This window comes from Cheilinus undulatus, linkage group 12 (genome assembly GCF_018320785.1).
Source record: "Cheilinus undulatus linkage group 12, ASM1832078v1, whole genome shotgun sequence".
In the NCBI taxonomy this organism is placed as follows: domain Eukaryota; kingdom Metazoa; phylum Chordata; class Actinopteri; order Labriformes; family Labridae; genus Cheilinus; species Cheilinus undulatus.
Genome location: NC_054876.1, coordinates 40,210,834 through 40,229,803, shown reverse-complemented (window position 1 = coordinate 40,229,803; position 18,970 = coordinate 40,210,834). Strand labels below are relative to the sequence as shown.

At 38.1% G+C, this 18,970-nt stretch overlaps 1 protein-coding gene across 2 annotated transcripts in view; it reads left to right on the top strand.

The window, feature by feature from the left end:
* Nucleotides 1-18,428, top strand: part of rabep1 (rabaptin, RAB GTPase binding effector protein 1) — a 41,836-nt gene extending 23,408 nt beyond the window's left edge. Inside the window, exons 10-19 of one of the 2 annotated variants that reach the window (XM_041801427.1) lie at nucleotides 1,382-1,486; nucleotides 1,625-1,741; nucleotides 1,863-1,961; nucleotides 4,425-4,565; nucleotides 9,572-9,761; nucleotides 9,979-9,990; nucleotides 11,493-11,548; nucleotides 13,068-13,166; nucleotides 15,897-16,013; nucleotides 17,476-18,428. In XM_041801427.1, coding sequence (XP_041657361.1) covers nucleotides 1,382-1,486; nucleotides 1,625-1,741; nucleotides 1,863-1,961; nucleotides 4,425-4,565; nucleotides 9,572-9,761; nucleotides 9,979-9,990; nucleotides 11,493-11,548; nucleotides 13,068-13,166; nucleotides 15,897-16,013; nucleotides 17,476-17,577 — 1,038 coding nt within the window. In that variant the 3' untranslated portion in view covers nucleotides 17,578-18,428. The remainder of the gene's footprint in view (nucleotides 1-1,381; nucleotides 1,487-1,624; nucleotides 1,742-1,862; nucleotides 1,962-4,424; nucleotides 4,566-9,571; nucleotides 9,762-9,978; nucleotides 9,991-11,492; nucleotides 11,549-13,067; nucleotides 13,167-15,896; nucleotides 16,014-17,475) is intronic. The other variant, XM_041801428.1, reaches the window with a different exon arrangement.
* The last annotated feature ends 542 nt before the right edge of the window (nucleotides 18,429-18,970 follow it).

Genomic DNA, 18,970 nt, shown 5'->3' with positions numbered 1-18,970 from the left:
TGATATTAGCAGATCTGCATGATGCATATACACGCTTATTGCTGTTTTAATTTTTCTGAAATTCTCCTTAGGGATAACATTTTTTATAACTCCATGAAGGTATGCAGAGTATTATCCATAATATTTGGGTATTTGCTGATGTTAGCTTAAAAAGTGAGTTATCGGGAGTTATGAACATTTCTGCAGATATTTACAACCAATATTATGGCTATAAAAATCTGCCTGTATCAGTTGTAGGTATTGGCTGGACAAACAAAGAAGTTAGTGGAGTTTTAGGCAGAACAAATAGATCTACACCAGTTGAAGTCCTCTCTTTGTTTATCATCATTCCTCAAACTTTAAAGTTTGTTTTAAGGACTGAAATTTGTTAAGTTGGACCTTTAGATTTTGTGTTTGAAGGAGTGGAGTTTTAGATTTAAACTACATTTAAATATTGGGTTCATTATCAATATTGGCAAAAATTAGTTTGTAAAATATCGTGAATCCCTTGCTCCAGTGATAGCTTTTCATCCATTATAAATAACAAGCTTTTTGAGTTTAATTTTGTCAGTTTACACTGAAGAGTAACATGTCAGACGAAAGATCTTTGGGCTGCAGCCATAGAGTTATGTGTGCATGTTGTTATCATGTTGGTGTCTCTCTTCCTGGATCCGACAGTAGTGAAGAGGGGAGCAGGAGACCGAGCAGCACTAAAGATATAAATTTAGTGTATTTTCTTTAAGTTTGACTGTCTGGTACAAATATCTACCAGCCATGAGGTGTAGAACCCACCAAATGAAAATTTTATGGGCTTGCAGGCATACAAAAAGAGTCATTTCAAAGAAATGGTTACTACATGGAAGCGCAAAACAAAAAAAATCTCAATTCACATGTTCATAATGCCTCAATTTGCTCCCACTGCTGCGCCAGTGCTGTGTGAGTCTGTATCATTTAGACTGGTTAAAACTGGTGGACACATACAGTTGAAGCTTCCAAAATCACTGTGTGTGAAATTATTGAGTGAATGGCAAAATGCTTGGATTAGTCAGACTACTAGAACAGCGCTATACAAGCTGTTCATGTTGTCCATGTTGCCAGAAATATCCTGCACATAAAGGATGAAGCCTCCTTGAATACTGTCCCAAGTCAGTTTGGCAAAGGATATCTTTTTAAGCGATTATCATTTTATTGAACCGTTGATTTTTAAAGTTTGTATGCAATAAACCAAAACAAAATGATGCCATTTAAGTATTTTAAAAAGATCTTCATTTGCCAGAGATGCATCTTAAATCCAAATATTTATGCATATTTGGTTTTATGGGTTTGTTTTGTTCCATTGACAGCTCTGGTCCATTTATTATTCCTAATTTTTTTTACTGTTTCCTTGTTGATCCATCACCAGGTTAAAAACGCAGGCAGGAAGCTCGGCCGGAGATGTGATATGTGCACAAACTACGAGAAGCAGCTGCAGGTCATTCAAGGACAAGAGGCTGACACAAGAGATCAGGTTTGTTTCTTTTGTGTGGTACTCAAGCAACGTTTGACCTACCGAGTGTTTTCAAATGTCAAACCAAAGCTGTTTTTTCTGAGGTAATGTGTTGGAAAACATTTGTCTGAAGGTCCTGTCCATCTTTTTGTCCAACAGGTGAAGAAGCTGCAGGTGATGTTACGTCAGGCCAACGACCAGCTGGAGAGGACGATGACGGAGAAACAGAATTTGGAAGACTCAGTCAAAGCAGGAAATGAGGAAACTACTACAAAGGTTTGAGCTCAGTGGTTGAATTTAGAGCTTTAAAGCATTAAAAGTGAAATTATTTAGCACTCGATGGCCCTAAAGATCTTTTAAAGGCAATCTCTTAGCGATGATCATTTCTGTGCTGTAGGTGTCTGCCCTCTTACAAAGAGTCCAGGAGTCAGAAACGCTGCTCAGCACACTACAACAGGCCTTCAGTGAAGCAAAGAGGAGCACACAGGAACAGATGGTGAGCAGCAGTTCCTTTCTTTAGCCTTGTACTGTTCTGTCTCACCAGCTGTGTTTGAATCCCTGGTTTCCTTCTTATGTCAGAGTCTGCAGAGGCTGCCGGGACTTTAGCCCTCTGAAAAGAAAAAGGCGGCTAATTTTTGTTTTGACAACAGGCTGACAAGGAGCCAAACTGAATCACAGCTCGGGGATACTGCAGCCTGTTCGTGTTTTAGATTTCTCTTTCTCTGCCTCTGTGGTCATAACGCCACATTTATTCCACACCGCTAGTCCGTTCTGTGTGTGCAGTGTGAGGCCTTTGGCTGCTGGATATTTTTTTGATTTTTGGTGCAACATATTTTTTATTTGTATATGGTATGCAAAAACTTTCATGGGCAGTATTAATGCTATTATGCCATAGTTTTGATTAGCAGTGTGCTAGTAATAATGATGATAGAAATAAACCAAAACAACCAAATGGACTAAAAAATCAGTAATACGCATAAATATGTGGAGGACTCCAAGGCTGCTGGATATTGTTTTTGTTAAATGCTGAAGATTGTCTTACATAAACATAATTAGTTGTTATTGACACAAATAAGTTCCAGTTTTTACGGTATCATGTTTACATCATTAAGTGCAGTTTCAAGGTTGCATCTTTTTTTTTTTAAGTTCAGTCCAATAATATTCACAAAATTTAATACATGAGATTAAAAATCTCAAAAATCAGTTGAAATATTGAACATTTTAGAAGCATGGCCATGTTTATGATAGTAAATAAGTAGTTTTTTGGTCTTTTCTATCCAGTAATAAATTCATTGTCTGAATGTTTCAGGTTGTAGTTAAAGCAAAAATATTCTACTTTTACACTGTAAAGAAGCAGTTTCTTAATTGATCTGCATCTGTAGTATTAGGGGTGCATAATATTGAATTTTTGCCAATATCTGAAATGCTGATATTAACAAAATAATTTTTAGCAGATACAGATATCGTTAATGGTATTCAAGTGGAGTTCAGACCTAAAATATCAGTCCTTGAAAAACAAAAGTTAAAGTTTGAGGATGAATAAATGAACAAATTCAGCGTACAGTGTAAGGAATGATAATGACTTCAGCTGATATAGGTCTATTTGTCCAGCCTGAACCTCCACTAACTTATTGGTTTGTATGGTCAATATTTACAGCTGATAAAGCAAGTAAATGTCAGCACAAATTTTCACATCTGCTGATACCGATAATCATAATAATTCCCTTTTTAAGTTAATATCTTCTGATATTAGGGCTGTTTTGGAGCTCGAAGACTAGCCTGTGTTACTGCCCTGAACCAAATAAGAGCTAGAATTCCCATTAGCATGGGGCTGGGTGGACAATGACTGTGGAATTGCAAGCAAGATCAGGGTTTACTGAACCAAACCGTGCCAATCAGAACTGATCCAAAGCAGACCGCTTTGTGGAAACACATCAGACATATGCCATAACAATAAAAACTGAGGTTTTCTCTGGCCTTGAAAAATATTGGAAATCTTTCAGTTAATCTAGGACACCAGTAAAAATGCCTGTCACATAAGTATATGCAGTTTAATTTTATAAGATATTACAGTGAAAAATTCAGCATATTTGACCTTCTGACAAAACATAAAGAATATTGTTTGCATTCGTGTTCCCAGAACCATACAGTAACTCAAAATATAGTTGAAATAAAAATAAATGTTTTTATTGATATATTTTTGACTTCTGTGCTGCTGAAATAATATTTTTGTTTGCCACAATATAATGCTTGTATTTCTTATTTTAAATTGCAGAGCACTGCATGATTTAAGTTGTGTAAAATGGATAAATATGATGGAAAACTTATGAAAAATCTTGGATGTGTGGGATCCCTGTTTTTTGAAAATGAAACAAACTGTTATGTAATGCATCTCTCCCTCCCTACCTCAAAGATTTGCTGACATCATGGAGCTTTTGGCTGCAGGATTTCTTCTTGTAAAAAGAAGTTAAATTCGTCCAGGGGTTGCTCAATCTTCCCAATAGAAAATAAGATATTTATACACTTTGTATGCCTGCAAAAGTTGCCAAATTGGATGAAAAATACTATTAATGCTCTCATTTTTTTTTTTTTAAAGCTGATCGATGTCCAGACTGTGAGGGAAAAAGAGGAAGGAGTGAAAGAAGAGAAACCTTTCAATAATGAATGTGCAGCTGCAAGCTCTGCCATTGCACAAACAACAAAGAGCAGTGAGCCATTCCTTCTGCTGCCTCTGGCTTTGATCTAAAGAAATATGGGTCTTCACACTTCCATTAATTCAGTTTCAATGTTGCAGTAGGCAGAATGATCGCTCCGCAGGGAGAATCAGACGGCTTTAAAGGAAAACTCTGCCCGATGAGTCACTCCTGTCACGCCATGTGTGAGGTGCTGATGGCTCAGCATGACAGAAAAACTGACACGAGGAGATGGAGTGGTTTATTTTATTTTTTGTTTGTTTCAGGCGGTGCTGGTGAAGTCGAGGGAGCAGGTGGCAGATGAGCTAAGCCGACTACAGCGAGACAACGAGAGCCTGCAGGGGAAACACAGGCTGCATGTGGAGCTGCAGCAACAAGAGGACTTTCAGATGCCCAACACTGTGCAAGTGTGTGAACTCACAATCAACTGTAGTATCAGTGGTTGGGCAGACAGTTTATTTCACAGCAGGGTGGCAGGTTTTTATTATAGTTTAATAGCATGCAGCATAAATTTCGACTGAAGTTCTAAGCAGACTTACCTTTATACATTTTCCAGAGATAACAAGCAATTTCCAGCTGTATTACCAGAGTTACAAAAGCAGACAACAAACCTTGAAAAAGACTTAATTTGCCTCATTAGGGAGTGCAAAAGCAGCATGGCAAGTTGTGGTCTGGTCTAGCACATACTGACAATGAAATGATAATGAAAAAATGTCTTGGCCTTGAAAAAACAACCAACTATTAGTCATTAACTTAGAAAATAAAGTGAACATAAGATATGGATGTGCACCCACTTAGAAAACATAACTCATGGTGGCTTGACAATTAGTCTTTATATGTATAGCCCCAGTTCATAACCAATTTCATCTCAACTTAAAAAGAGGACAGATCTCAACCGTACTATTTGATATTTTACTTACAAAGACCCAGCATAAATCCACTGTTAACACAATAGTAAACAACATTTGGCAAAGTTACAGTCACCAGGAAATCTTGGTTTTACCTTGAGCAGAGCTGGGCTCATGTTGAACAGCCATCTGCCAGAGCTGTGTTGGTTGTGAGTGGACAGAGGGAGAAGAAGAAAGGGCGAGAGGAGAGAAGAACAAGCAGAACAGCAACAATTAATAAGATAAATCTATGGCTGCTCTGACCATAATGTCAGTTTAAACTTTTTTTCTTCTGTATGGCTACAGTGGTTCAACACGATATGACCCAAAACGATATCATCCAATATGATATGACACCAGAGATATGATACAATGTATGATACAATAGATACAATATGATACATATAGATACAATCTCTAGGGCCCTATGAAATCTGTTTTATTTTTATCCAAATTCCATTTTTTCCGGTTTAATTTTTTGGAATTCTGTTTTTTTACCTTTACAGTCACTAAACCATAACAAAGAGTGCCCTGTTTATGTCAGTAAAAAATGTTCTCTAATTGAATAGGAATAACCCTGAATTTATTGAAAAAGGGCTGCAGTTGACCCAGGAGCCGCAGTTTGGATATCCCTGATATAAAATAACTAGCCAGTACTAACAGTATAATAACTAACCAGTCTAACAGTCAGTATTTCAAACATTTTAACACACATCCACGTGCATAATCACACTGGGTCCAAACTGATGTTTATCATGTGTACAAACATAGAGGGATAGTGACTAAAGAAGAAGGTAACATTAAAGTTTAATGGTTAAAAGTAAACCTGTTACCTAAACGTTTATTTATTCTATCAGTATGTAACAGTCCATGCAGTTTGATGCTGCATTGCTCTACTCTTGACTGTAACGGTTCTCTCCTCATCTCCCTCCATACTTTGCTCTCTGTCCGTCTGCATCATATCAGACCAGTATGTAATTGCAGACACGTATTGGCTCTTTAAGCAACCAAAGGGAACAGCAGTATCTGCAGGAGGAATTATTTAGATTACTAAGCTAATTGATACCCGAATGTAACATCTTATAGACTACAGGACTTTGTAAAATCTCGAGTCAACTCAAGTTTGAAGCCTTCAAGGGATGAGTAGGTTTCAAGTTGAGCCTGAAGTCACAGCTGAAAAACTCAGCATTGCAGTCAAATTCATTCAGTTTCCCCGATTTCTGTGTTAAATAGTAGATTCTGTTTTTATTGGCCAATTCCGTGATTCTGTTAACGCGGATAGGGCCCTAAATATATAATACAATCAGAAAGATGCAATAGATACTATATATGATACAATACAATACAATTTGCGATAGCATATGATACAATGTGGTAGAATACAATATATGATACAAATGATGGATACAATATGACACGATACATTATATGATACAGTTGGAAAGATTCAGTTGATATGAGACCTGGTATGATATGGTATAGTGTTCTATGCTGATGCAGTATATTATTCTATGGTACCATCTTTAGCAGTTCAAAATATTCTATTTCCTCACCACCACAGATCGTCCTGTCACGCTTCCCCTTTGTTACAGAAATCTGAGAAAATCTTTCTTTAGGACACTCCTATTGCCTTGTCACATTGTTCCTCTGTTTTTGTCAATGTCAGCGACAGATAGGAACATAAAAATGGGGTGACAAAGCAGAAAAACAGTGATTTAGGAGAAAAAATAAGCATGGAAAAAGTTAAATTAAGATTATTGTTCATTCTTACTGGACTCAAGGTCAAAAATGGACCTTCATGCTTTTATTTCTGAATTTATCATACAGAGATTTTCCATTTGTCTTCCAGCAGCCAGCCACTCTCAGCTGACCGAGTATGGACTCGATTAAAAAGCTGTCACATAATGAGAAATGGTGTCCCCGTTCATAACATAGAGCAGAGGAGCTGAAACTGTATTACAGAGAAATTATCCCTGCAGTGTGAGGATCAGAAGCTTAATGTCTTAGTGGTAGCTCTTTGGTGACTCCATAAGCTCATTTTCCATGATTAATGACAGAACTGCTCATTTTTAAGCTGCTGACTAGGTGGGAGTAGTATCTATTTTACAACTGTGATCCCTCCTCCTTAAAACACAAACATCTTCTCCTACACTCTTACTGTTAGCTGTGCTGTCCTCTGGCAGTGTGGGCCCTGCTGTAGTGGAGGTGGAGTAGCACCGATGATCCAATGGCATTTAAACTTGTTGGTGGTAAAACTGGAAGCTCACATAACATTTCTATGTGTATTTATTGCACCCAGATACCAACATGACTTTTTTAACTAAAGAAAACTAAAACAATTTAACTGATGGTTTTGGTAGTTGCCTGCTGTTTCTTATGTCAATGAAAACTAAAAATACAATCCTGTAGGGACATCTTGAGCAATTCATCTTTGATTCTGAGGGTTGGATGAGGATTCAAAACAGTACACAGCCCTAATTCACTGAGACAGGATCTTACAAATAGTTGCATTCCCCCAGGCTGTCCTTTTTAAAATGAATATAAGAGCTTCATTTTGATTTACGAGGCTGAAGTTGGCTTGAAAAGTCATGTTTTAATAAAACACTTTTTAGTAATGTTTTGTTTGGACTGTGTAAGGTTAAGTGAAGTGAGCTAAATACTTGTCACATTAAATCATAGAAGCCTTGTGTTGATGTTAAGAATGTGAAAAGCTTTGAGGTCTTGAGACATCAAAGATAAGGTAAAAGTTAATTTTACTGCAGCAGTTTCTCAATTCTAAATGCTGGTACCGAAAAGATAGATTAAAATTGGTTTGTTTGCATATTTACATGCATTTAGAGATGAATTTCTTGGCATACAGCATCACCTGGTGGTAGCATCCCCTCTGTTTAATTACATCACAACTGGACATAACAAAGTACCAAACATTCACACTTTGCATCAACTTGCAAATGCATCTGTGCTGACACTTGTGGTTACATCTCACACCCCTGTTTCAAATGAAAATATACACATTCACATTTATTAGGCTTTAGAAAACATTAAATGACAATGGACTATGATTAAGGTTCTATCTGTATGTATTTTCTTGTACACGTGGCTCTAATTCAGAAATGTTGTCCTTAAATGGAATGACATGGGAAGGGAGGGATTTTCATGGCTGAGAAATATTAAAATAATTCATTCTTAAGTGGAGGGTGGTCTGTTACTTACTAGACCTGATTATTGCAGGGACGCAGGAAGAGTGGGCTTCTTTTATGTGGCCCAGGACATGTGAGCACCTATTAAACTAATGTGGACTAAGGCTGTGGTTTTAACATTTTTTGCCCGAGGCAAACTTAAGATCAAGCCAAAATCTCAAAGCACATCATAACCATATTTATACAAAATAGCCTTTTTAACCCATGCTGCAGTAACTTAAGTATTTGTACAGTTGTAGTCATAATGTATGGTTGTAGAACTTCCCATGGCACACCAGTGTGCCACACCACACAAATTGAGAACCACAGGGCTAAGGCATCCTACATCTGGTCTGGTCTATTGGATCTTAACCTGTCCTCAGGACACTTTGAGTTTGTCCCAGTAAGATTTGTCCCAATTAAACCATGGCGTGCCTCAAGGCTCTGTCCTTGGACTGCTTCTCTTCATCATCTATTGTATATGCTCCCCCTTGGTCAGGTCGTCCACAAACATGGTCTCAGTTTCCATTCCTGAGCTGGTAACAGGCAGCTTTTTCAAACCAAACCATCCAGTCACACCCCCTCACTTACCCCCTGGTTAAGTGTCTGCATGAAGCCAAAGCCTCGATGTCAACCATCAAAGTCAAACTGAACAACAACAAAGTAGAGCTTGTGGTTGGGGCCCCCAAAATGCTGCTCAGGAAGTTTGGAGACCTCTGGAAACTGCAATGGAGTCCTGTCTGAGCTACCCAGCAAAGCCTGGGACAGTCCCCAGTATGCCAAAAAATGTTTGCAGTGCCAGAGTTCTCACCTGTACCAGGCCCTGGCATCCCATCACCCCTACCCTCTTCCACCTCCACTGGCTCCCAGCATCAAGTACAAGATCTTCCTTCTCAGTACTCTCTGCCTAAGAACCTCAGGTCCTTAGACACTCGCCTGCTCAAAATTCCCAAGATCAGACTCACAATTTACATTGAGACTGTCCACTTGTTATCTGATTACCAAGAATGGTTGCAAGTTGTAAACAGGGCCATATTTTCCTGCTAATTGTTTTACCAGACATTTGAAGAATAAAAGGCATGCCCTTCTTTTGCTCTTTTGCTCTTTGTCTATTTTTTATTTGTTTTCAACATCATTAAATATCAAATTAAGATACAGAGGCAACCAAAGCAAAAATAATTAACATGATACAATTTACAAATGCTTGTTACCAATAGGCATATCATGTCAGTGTAGCATGAAATAACAAACTTATCTAGTCAACCCCTTTCATTTCTGTTATCTCACCTGCATAATGATGGTAATTGCGCACACTCATGCCTGTAATGTGTTCTTATACTTCCTCAGGAGCTACAAAATGTGGTGGTAAGGCTACGTGAGGACCTGGTTTCGTTACGGACGTCTGCAGATCACATGGAGGAGAAGCTGAAAGCAGAGATTCTGTTTCTGAAGGAGCAGATTCAGGCGGAGCAGTGTCTGAAGGAGAACCTGGAGGACACGCTGCAGCTGGAGATCGAGGGCTGTAAGGAGGAGATTGGTGAGTATCAAATTACTCAGTGAAATCTTTAACCTAACAATGATCACCCATATAGTAGACATTTAACCAATCTTTTTAGTGAAAATTCAGCAGAAAGACTTTCCAGACTTTCCAAGAATCAGTGGATATCCTCCATACTTAAGTCTTTGATTTTCTGGACAGTCTTTTCACTCTCCTCTGGTTCTTCTTTTGTTTCTTCTCCATCACGTTCATTCAGACATCTTGGAAGGTATGACAAACGTTTTGAGTGAGCAAACTTCAACTGCTTGTGTGTGTGTTTGTTTATGGTGTAGCTGTCAGACTAATAACAGGAGTTAGCTTACATTGTACTGCTTTCCCCCACATGTTTTTAACTGTCTAAGAATGGCTCAGATGTGCATTAATAGATTATTCACCTCACTAAATGTTGTCCTGCTGCACTGACTAGTCATAACATGTTTCACTGGAATTTCAAATGTTATACATCCATGTATAACAAATGTTATACATCTGTTTGACCAACAGAATGTGTGTACTCACGCATGATTAAATTCCTGTAAGAGGTATGCTCAATTGAAATAGATTTTCAGCCACATAGAACACAAATATGAAAACTCTTAGGTGCAGTTTAGTTCTTGAAACTTGTCTTTATAGTCTCAATTAAAAGTCTACAAAATTTGCACAAGGTTTTTCTCGTTCAAAATTCAGCACAGCTCATTTCTTTATGTTTTCTTATGTGCAAAAAAAGGTCTAAAGGCAGACAGTTTCATATCTGCTGATACGATAAGTCACTTTATAAGCTAATTTCTGCAGATACTGATATGATACCAATAATATCGGGCTTCCTGAGTAATATGTTGCCAACTGTCTTTGGTTTATTTCAAATAATGATATCCCTTTAAAACATGGTATTTAAAAGAACTGAAGTATTAAACATTTTGGACAGTTTGCACAATGGTAAGTGTGCAAAAATCATTATTGTAGCCATTATTATTAATATATCTATAATACAATTAATGAAAAGTGGATTTGATTGAATTTAATTTATTTGTATTGATAATGTGTGTATACATACAAGGGGTTTCATTATATCAGATTTTTTTAAGATATATTTTTTTGGCTTTTCATGCCTTTATTCAAAGAGGGGGACAGTGGATAGAGACAGAAATGACGAGAAGAGAGTAAGGGAGAGACATGCAGGAAAGGAGCCGCAGGCCCGACTTGAACCTGGGCCATCTGCGTACTGCGGCGCAACCTAACCACTATGCCATCTGTGCCCCAACACTAAAATTTTAACTGAAATATAATAATACTAAAAATCAAACATCATTGATACCTTTTGATACTATTGCATAAAAGAAGTATTTCTACCGAATATTGGGCCTTCTTCTAATAACCAAACAATGCAGGCAGACTCCTGCACATTGTCAAAATTTCACCAATACAATGGCCAAAGTTGCCAAATTTAAGGCACACTCCCACAAAGCAATTCATACCATCTCCTCATTGGATCTCCAAAACTCAGATTGTTTGACTTGTGTAAGTGCTATAGTAAGTACTTTCAGGGTCTGTTGTGCTGATCTCCTGTCTGGTTTCACCCATCTTGCACACATGGCAGCTTATTTTATTATTCAGGAAATGCCAAGCAACCTTTGAACAGACCAAATAATAACTCTAGAGAGAATATTTGGGCTCTGAGATTTAGTTAAGCACTGTACACTACGATCCTCTAATGAAATCTTTCTCCCACAGCTTCTTTCTCCAGTTTGAAGACGGAGCTGGAGCGAATAAAAGCAGAGAAGGAGCAGGTAACTTCTCTTTGATATCATACAGTGTTCCACCTCACTGAGGGAGGCTTATAGAGCTGTCTAACATGTACACTCTCTTCTTTTGGTTCAAAGTGAATATTTATATGTACTCTGTGTGACTAGATATGTCATAAACAAATCTTTGTAGATAAGTTACAGAGCATAGTTTTTATAGTTGAAAATATAAACAAAGAGCTTTATTTTTGCATTTTAGATACAGGTAAACAAAACTGGAAACAAGTAGGTGAACACAGTGGAGAGCCAAGCAACTTAAGAACAAGATATTTTCTTGTGGTAGTGGAAAACTTAAGTGAAGCTGACACAAGCATATGAATAATTTACTGAGATGGAATAAAACCACTATTTCAAGTCAATGTTTATGCTCATTGACAACTTTATCAACATAAAAACATGACTAGATTATAATATGACTACAATAATTCAAATTATGTGTTTGTGCTTCATTTACTGCCCCTCAGTGGCTTGAATGTCATTCAAACATAACATAAAAGAAAGGGCTAGCACAAGCACCTATAGTATCCTTCAAACTGGAATACTTCAAAAAAGATGGGAGAACTTCAGACCAAAAAACATCTATGTAAATGATCCCAGTCCAGGCACTCAGATGGGTTGAGGATTATAAAAGCCTTTAATTCAAAGGACTAGAAACATTAAAAATACATCAACAGATATCAGCTGCACCTTGTGTCAGTGGTGTGTCTTTATTATTTCTAGCCCTGTGGCTAAAGTTTCTCCTCTTACTTTTATTATATAAACTTTCTTTGACATTGAGATTTCAACAGATCAATCCACCCTAACACTTTCCTTGTTTCCTAGTAAATTAGCTTTTACCTTGGCAAAAAGCAGTCATTTTATTTACTGACATTTCTTTCTCATGTGTTCTGATTGGTGGAACTCTTAGGGCTTTCATATCTTTCAATCGGTTTCAGCATTTTTCAGGATTTATGAATAAGTTTGAACATGTTTTAAATAGCTATATCACTCTCTGATGTGCTGTTTGATGTTAAAACTTAAATAAAATGTGTGTCACAATAGGTGTCATCATCTTGCTGTCTGCAGAATAATAAAACAAATCTATATTTGAGCGGCAGTAAAACAACCCTTCACTTTAGGCTCTTAATGGGATAGGTTTTTTTTTTTTTTTTTTTTTTTAACACTTTTTTGGATGCTGTACATAGACGGCACTTTTACTAGTCCTCTGATTACTCAAAGCACTCATTACACCACAGGTCACACTTACCCATTCACTCTACATTCACACACTGATGTAGAGTGGCTTGCAGATAATCCCATTTGTACACATCCGTACACATTCACACACCACTGAAACAGCAGTGGGAGCAAGCTTGGATTAAAAGTCTTTCCCAAAGATGCATATACATGTAACTGCAAGAGCTGGGGATCAAACCCACGACCCTCTGGTTGCAGAACTAACCACTGATCCACAATCACCTCAACATGTATTCGCATTAACCTTGTATCTGTTTTTGTTTTGTAGTTGCAGAGCAGCCTAACAGAGAAAACTGAAACACTGGAGAGAGTCCAGGGCCTGAAGAGCAGCCTGGAGCAGCAGCTCAAAGAGCTCACTGCTGCAAAGGTCAGTAAAAAACACTGTTTGTAGGCCTGCCTCACAAAACTGTAAACAAAAAAATAATTATCTGCAGATTTAATTTTCCCTGTATCCATGGTATGGGATGTATTTCACATCCACCAGGGCACCAGTCCATAGATGGTATTCAGGAAGGGCAGAACCCTTGAAAAAAATCTTGGGGTGATTGGATGAATGTTCTGTCTGACACATTCTTATTATTATTATTGTCAAATCAGAGCAATAAAACATTGTAAATCGGTGATGCTGTTAAGGAGGAAACCACATGATGCAAGCTTAAGGCAGGCAATGTTATGTCATTGCATGACTATTCACCATCAGTGGAGCCAAACTTTGCTTTCATTTGTTGCTTTTTGCGATCTCCAAGTGGGATTTCAGGTGTTTTACATTGAGGAGAGGCTTCCATCTAACCACTCTACCATAAGCCCAGATCAGCAGAGGGCTGCAGTGATGTTTGTCCTTCTGGAACTTTGTTCCATCTCCACATAGGATGTCTGGATTTTTTTCAAAGTGACCATCAGGTTCTTGGTCACCTCTCTTACAATGGCCCTTCCTCCCCAGTTCCTGTTTTTCAAGGTGATGAGCTCTTGAAGGAGTCCTGGTTGTGCCAAACTTCTTCTATTTGAGAATTATGGAGGCGTCTGTGCTCTTGGGAACTTTAAGTGCAGCTCTTTGACCTCATGGCTTGGTTTTTGCTCTGATGTGCATTGTCAGCTGTGAAGCCTACTATGATAATAATAATAATAATAATACATTTTATTTGGAGGTGCCTTTCAAGTCACCCAAGGTCACCTTACATAAAGTAAAAGCATAATAAAACATCATTAAAACAGAACATCAACATAATCAAGTGAAGTGCACAGTGTCCAGTTAAAGGGAATATGCCAGTTTGAACAGGTGGGTTTTGAGTTGGGATTTGCATGAAGTGATGGAGTCTGACTGTCTGATGTTTGGGAAGAGGGAGTCTGGGTGCTGAGCAGCTGAAGGCTCGGGCACCCATGGTACTGAGGCGTGACGTGGGGATGCTTAGCAGTCCAGCAGAGGTTGAGCGGAGGGTGAGGGAGGGAGTGTATTCATGAAGGAGGTCGCAGAGGTAAGTGGGGGCTAGGTTGTGGAGAGCTTTATAGGTGAGGAGAAGGTTTTTATAGTGGATGCGGTATTGTACAGGGAGCCAGTGAAGTTGGATGAGAACAGGGGTGATGTGGTCAGATGATCTGGTGCGGGTGATGATCCGGGCGGCTGAGTTCTGAATGATTTGCAGTCTTGATGAGTTTGGTGGGGAGTCCAGTGAGGAGGGTGTTGCAGTAGTCAGGTGGGATGTGACAAGTGAGTGGACCAGTATTTCGGTGCTGGATTGGGATAGTGATGGGCGGAGGTCTGTGCCTTTCCACATCATCATTTAGTTTAATTTACTGCATCTGGAATCCAGTCAAGATGTAGAAACATCTGAGCAGCAATTCAGAGAACTTTAAGGAACCTGAGCTAAATTTCAAGTGTTGTTTTAAAGTGTCTGAATAATAATGTCACTGTGATATTTCAGTTTTTTATTTTTTCTAATTTTGCAGAGATGTCTAAAATTCCATTTTCACTTTGTTATGATGGGTTATTGAGTGTAGATTAATGAGAAAAAAAGATTTATTTTGACTTTAGCAACATAACAAAACTGAAAAATGTGAATAGGTTATGAATACTTTCTGAATGCTCTGTAGAACTCCTTCTCATGTTTATTCTCACTCTAATGACTTTGTTTGTTTACGTTAGTGAGGCATTTTGTCACTAGGTGTTTTCAAAGTTCAGCATTTACTTGGTATATTTAAATTATTACCAGACCAGTCACTACGCTTCATTACATGGAGATATACATGGTTTTTGCTGCTGGTAGCTTGCTACATTTGACTTCAGGGTGACAGAAAATAGATAATTTTTAGAACAGATGAGTAATGTGGGAGACAACCCGTGCCAGTAAAATCTCAGTCATGTGTTGGAAGAAATCTGACCCTGAATGCATTAATTTTAAATTGATGATGGCAGGCAGTGAAGCTGAACTGATGTGTTTATTGTGGTAAAATATTATGGTTGAATGAGGCGCTGCAAAACACAAAGCACTCAGGATGTGACAGGAAGCCAAAAGAATATTATTATTCTTTTCTAAAGTGATACATTTTCCACAATCAGAAATGGGCTTGTAGGCGTTAGTTTAAAGAATTACGTTATTAGATGTAATGTAATTTTAATCAATTTAATTTTGAGACTGTACCCATCTTTACATGTTTATATGCTTGTATGTTTAGATAAGTACTATTACATAATAAATGATTTATACATTTTCCTTTTAATTATTTTGTTTAATTTTGCATTTGCATTGCCAAAAAAGTAGCTTGAACTGGACTGTATAGAAGGTTGAGAAGAACTACATGAACTAATGTTGACACGTGCTAACTCACTGTGGATAAATAAGACAGCATGTTGGATTAACTTAAGCACAAGGTTGTTTGCACATTTGCATAACAAGAATGATTTATAAGATTTAGACAGTCTTTACCAAAGACACTGAAACTGTAATTCAGACTGAAACAGTGTACGGAATCTTGAACTTTCAGCAAATGTTCATCTGTTCAGTATTTATCATTCTTTACTGTGGTGTTGAAGAAAAATGTACTATCTCATTTCAACTTTCAAAATTAAATATGTTTTTTTATGTGTCTATGTTAACTGCAGAGTGCACTAGAGAGTCAGGTGTTTGATGAGCGAGACAAAGCTCAGCGGCTGCAGACTGAGCTGGACGTCAGCGAGCAGGTTCAGAAGGACTTTGTCAAACTCTCTCAGACTCTTCAGGTAAGGGTGGATTTTTTTCTCCAACTCATTACTTGAGAGCTACAGTTAGGTTGCAGCTGAATTTTCAGCATAGGCTGTACAAAGAATTGGACAAAGTCTAAGGCTGCATTCACACAGCTAGGCTTAATGCTCAGTTTGGATTCTTTTTTTTATTTATTTATTTATTTATTTATTTGTTTTGCTTGTTTGCACGTCTGTGGTCTGTATCAGACTTTGTCTTTCACTTTAATGGATTCACATGTAAAAGTGGCCCAAAGAGATATCCTGTTTACATAATACATTAACAGGGACATACAGGTGCATCTAAAAAATATGAATATCATGAAAAAGTTCATTTTTTTCCTGAGGTTTTATTCAAAGAGTGAAACCTCCATTCATAAATCCCATACAAAATGAAATATGTCACATGTGATGGAGCGATCAGTTCGTGGCACTGCTAATGTGTTATAGAGCCCAGGTTGCTCTGATAGTAGCCTCCAGCTGGCCAGTCAAACACAGTAATACCATGGCCAGCAAAACCAGTTTCTTGTAGTTTTGGCTTCCCTATGGGCAGGTGCCAAGTCCTGCTTGAAAGGAAATCAATATCTCCAGAAAGCCTCTCAGCAGATGGAAGCTTAAAGTGCTGTAAAATCTCCTGGTACATCGCTAACAGCATGGATTCTGGACTTGATAAAGACCAGTGGACCAGCAGCAGCAGATGGCACCCTGAACCATCACTGACTGTGGAAACTGTAAACACTGGACTTCAAGAACTTTGGATTCTGTGCCTCTTCGATTTTCCTCCAGACTCTGGGACCCTGATATTGAAATGAAATGATACATTTAGTTTAATTTGAAAACAGGACTTTGGACTACTGAGCAACAGCCCAGTTCTTTTTCACCTTAGCCCAGGTGAGATGCTTATGATGTTGTCTGTGGTTCAGGACTGGCTCGACTCAGAACACCGTACTTATAGTCCATTTCCTGGTCCTGTTTATGTGGTGGCTCTTGATCCACTGACTCCAGCCTCAGTCCACTCTTTGGGAAGCTCCCTTAAGTTCTTGAATCTTCTTTGTTTGACAGTCCTCTAAGGGCTTAGCTAATCCCTGCTGCTTGTGTCTTCTGGACAAGAGTCAAGTCAGAAATCTCCATGGTTGCAGTTGTGTGTACTGAACCAGAGTGAGAGAATGAAGGCTCAGGGAACCTTTGCAAGTTATACTTTTCCATCACATTCTAATATTTTGAGATAATTATTTTTTTTGTGAGCGGTTAGCTGCAATCATCATTATTGAAATAAAGATAGGAAACTTATTTTGTATGAAATGAATGCAGAATTTATGAAAGTGTAAGTAAATCACAGGAAAAAGATGCATCTGTATATCTGCAGGCGTGTTAACAAGGCCTTTAATGTCTTTTTATTAGCTCTTTTTTTCTACCAAAACCAGAACTGTTCATGCTAAGTTATTTTTGTCTATTCCTGCAGGTACAGTTGGAGCGAATACGACAGGCAGACTCCTTGGATCGAATCAAAGTCATCCTCAACGACACCAACTTGACTGACATCAACCAACTTCCAGAGACATGATACCACTAAGTGAAGACTGCCTTCAGTTTCATTCCCCTCTTTCTCTCTCTCTTATCACTGGCCCAGTAACATTATTGATCTGACCTTTCCTCCTCCTCGTCCTCCCCCATAACCACCAAGGAAGAGTTTGGAGGCACGAGAACGGACACGGCATGAGGAGCCTTTTGTGTACATTAAGAGTCTTTGAACATGGAAAGAATAATGAAGAAGAACACTACTAAAAAAATGTAAATAACTAAATGTGTGACTCTGGACAGAGGAGAGGAAGCCTGTGTGTGTCTTGTTTCTACTGTAGATACGACTGTCTGTATTAGCTCAACCAAAAAGGTTTGTCGTCCTCTAAAGCACTTTTCATCTGCGACTTCTATTTCCAGGTATATTTAAAAGGATTGGATGCATCTCTCTTCTTCCTTCTGTTCTCAAAACGGTTAATAACCGCTTCCTTGTTCCACTTGCTTTTTTTCCTGTGTGGCCTCTGCTATTTCTACTTTCTGTGACATTTTCCACCTGCTTATTTCACCTTGTGACAAAGACACTGAAGGAAATTCATGGAAAAAAACTTGCACATAACTGGGATAAAAAAGGAACATAACACAATTTGAGCAATACCCTCCATTTCTTAAACAACCTCTACTGTATCTTTGCTTTGTTCTTAATGTCTGACAGAAACCTTTTTTAATTTTAAAAGCTGCAAAAATACAGTGAAGAACCATTCATTCATGTTCCAAGTTTTATTTCTCAACTTCACATTTCTTTTTTTATGATCAAGGAAAACATCTGAAAACATTGTGACGGTAGGAGGATGGCAAGAAAAGCGAAAGTTTAAATAGAAAACAATGAATTTTAAAACACATTTTGCTTCCTTTATTGGTTTCCTTCTTGAATTCTCCTTTCTGAGACTTTCCCTATGTGACTTTGATTGAAATTGAAGGATTTTAAATGTTATTAAAGAGATGATAAAACCATCACAACTCTGCTGAGACAGCAGGAAACACCTTCTGCCTGAGGTTGTACCTGGTAGGGGTCCGACTTGTTTCAGAAGAACTGAAAGTGTTCATATCAAAGCTGCTCAGTACCCATTATGTGCAGTGTGATTCCAAACAAAGCTGCCGCATAGAAATGTATGCCAGGTGACTTTAAAGTTACACGCAGAACTGATGGATGCGATGTCTGTCATCAGGAGGATCTATCTTGTGAATCTTCAAGCTGAAATATTTCCTCCGGGTCAGCATGATTTGAGAGGAAAGAGGCAGTAAGAATGGGCATGGTTGCATGGATGTAGTAATAGCGGCAGTCTTCTCAGAACTAGACATTTCTCTATTAAAAGAAGAGCAGATAACCTAATTGAAAGCTTTTCTTGGTGGAAGAGATGTTTTTGCTGTTTTCCTGACTG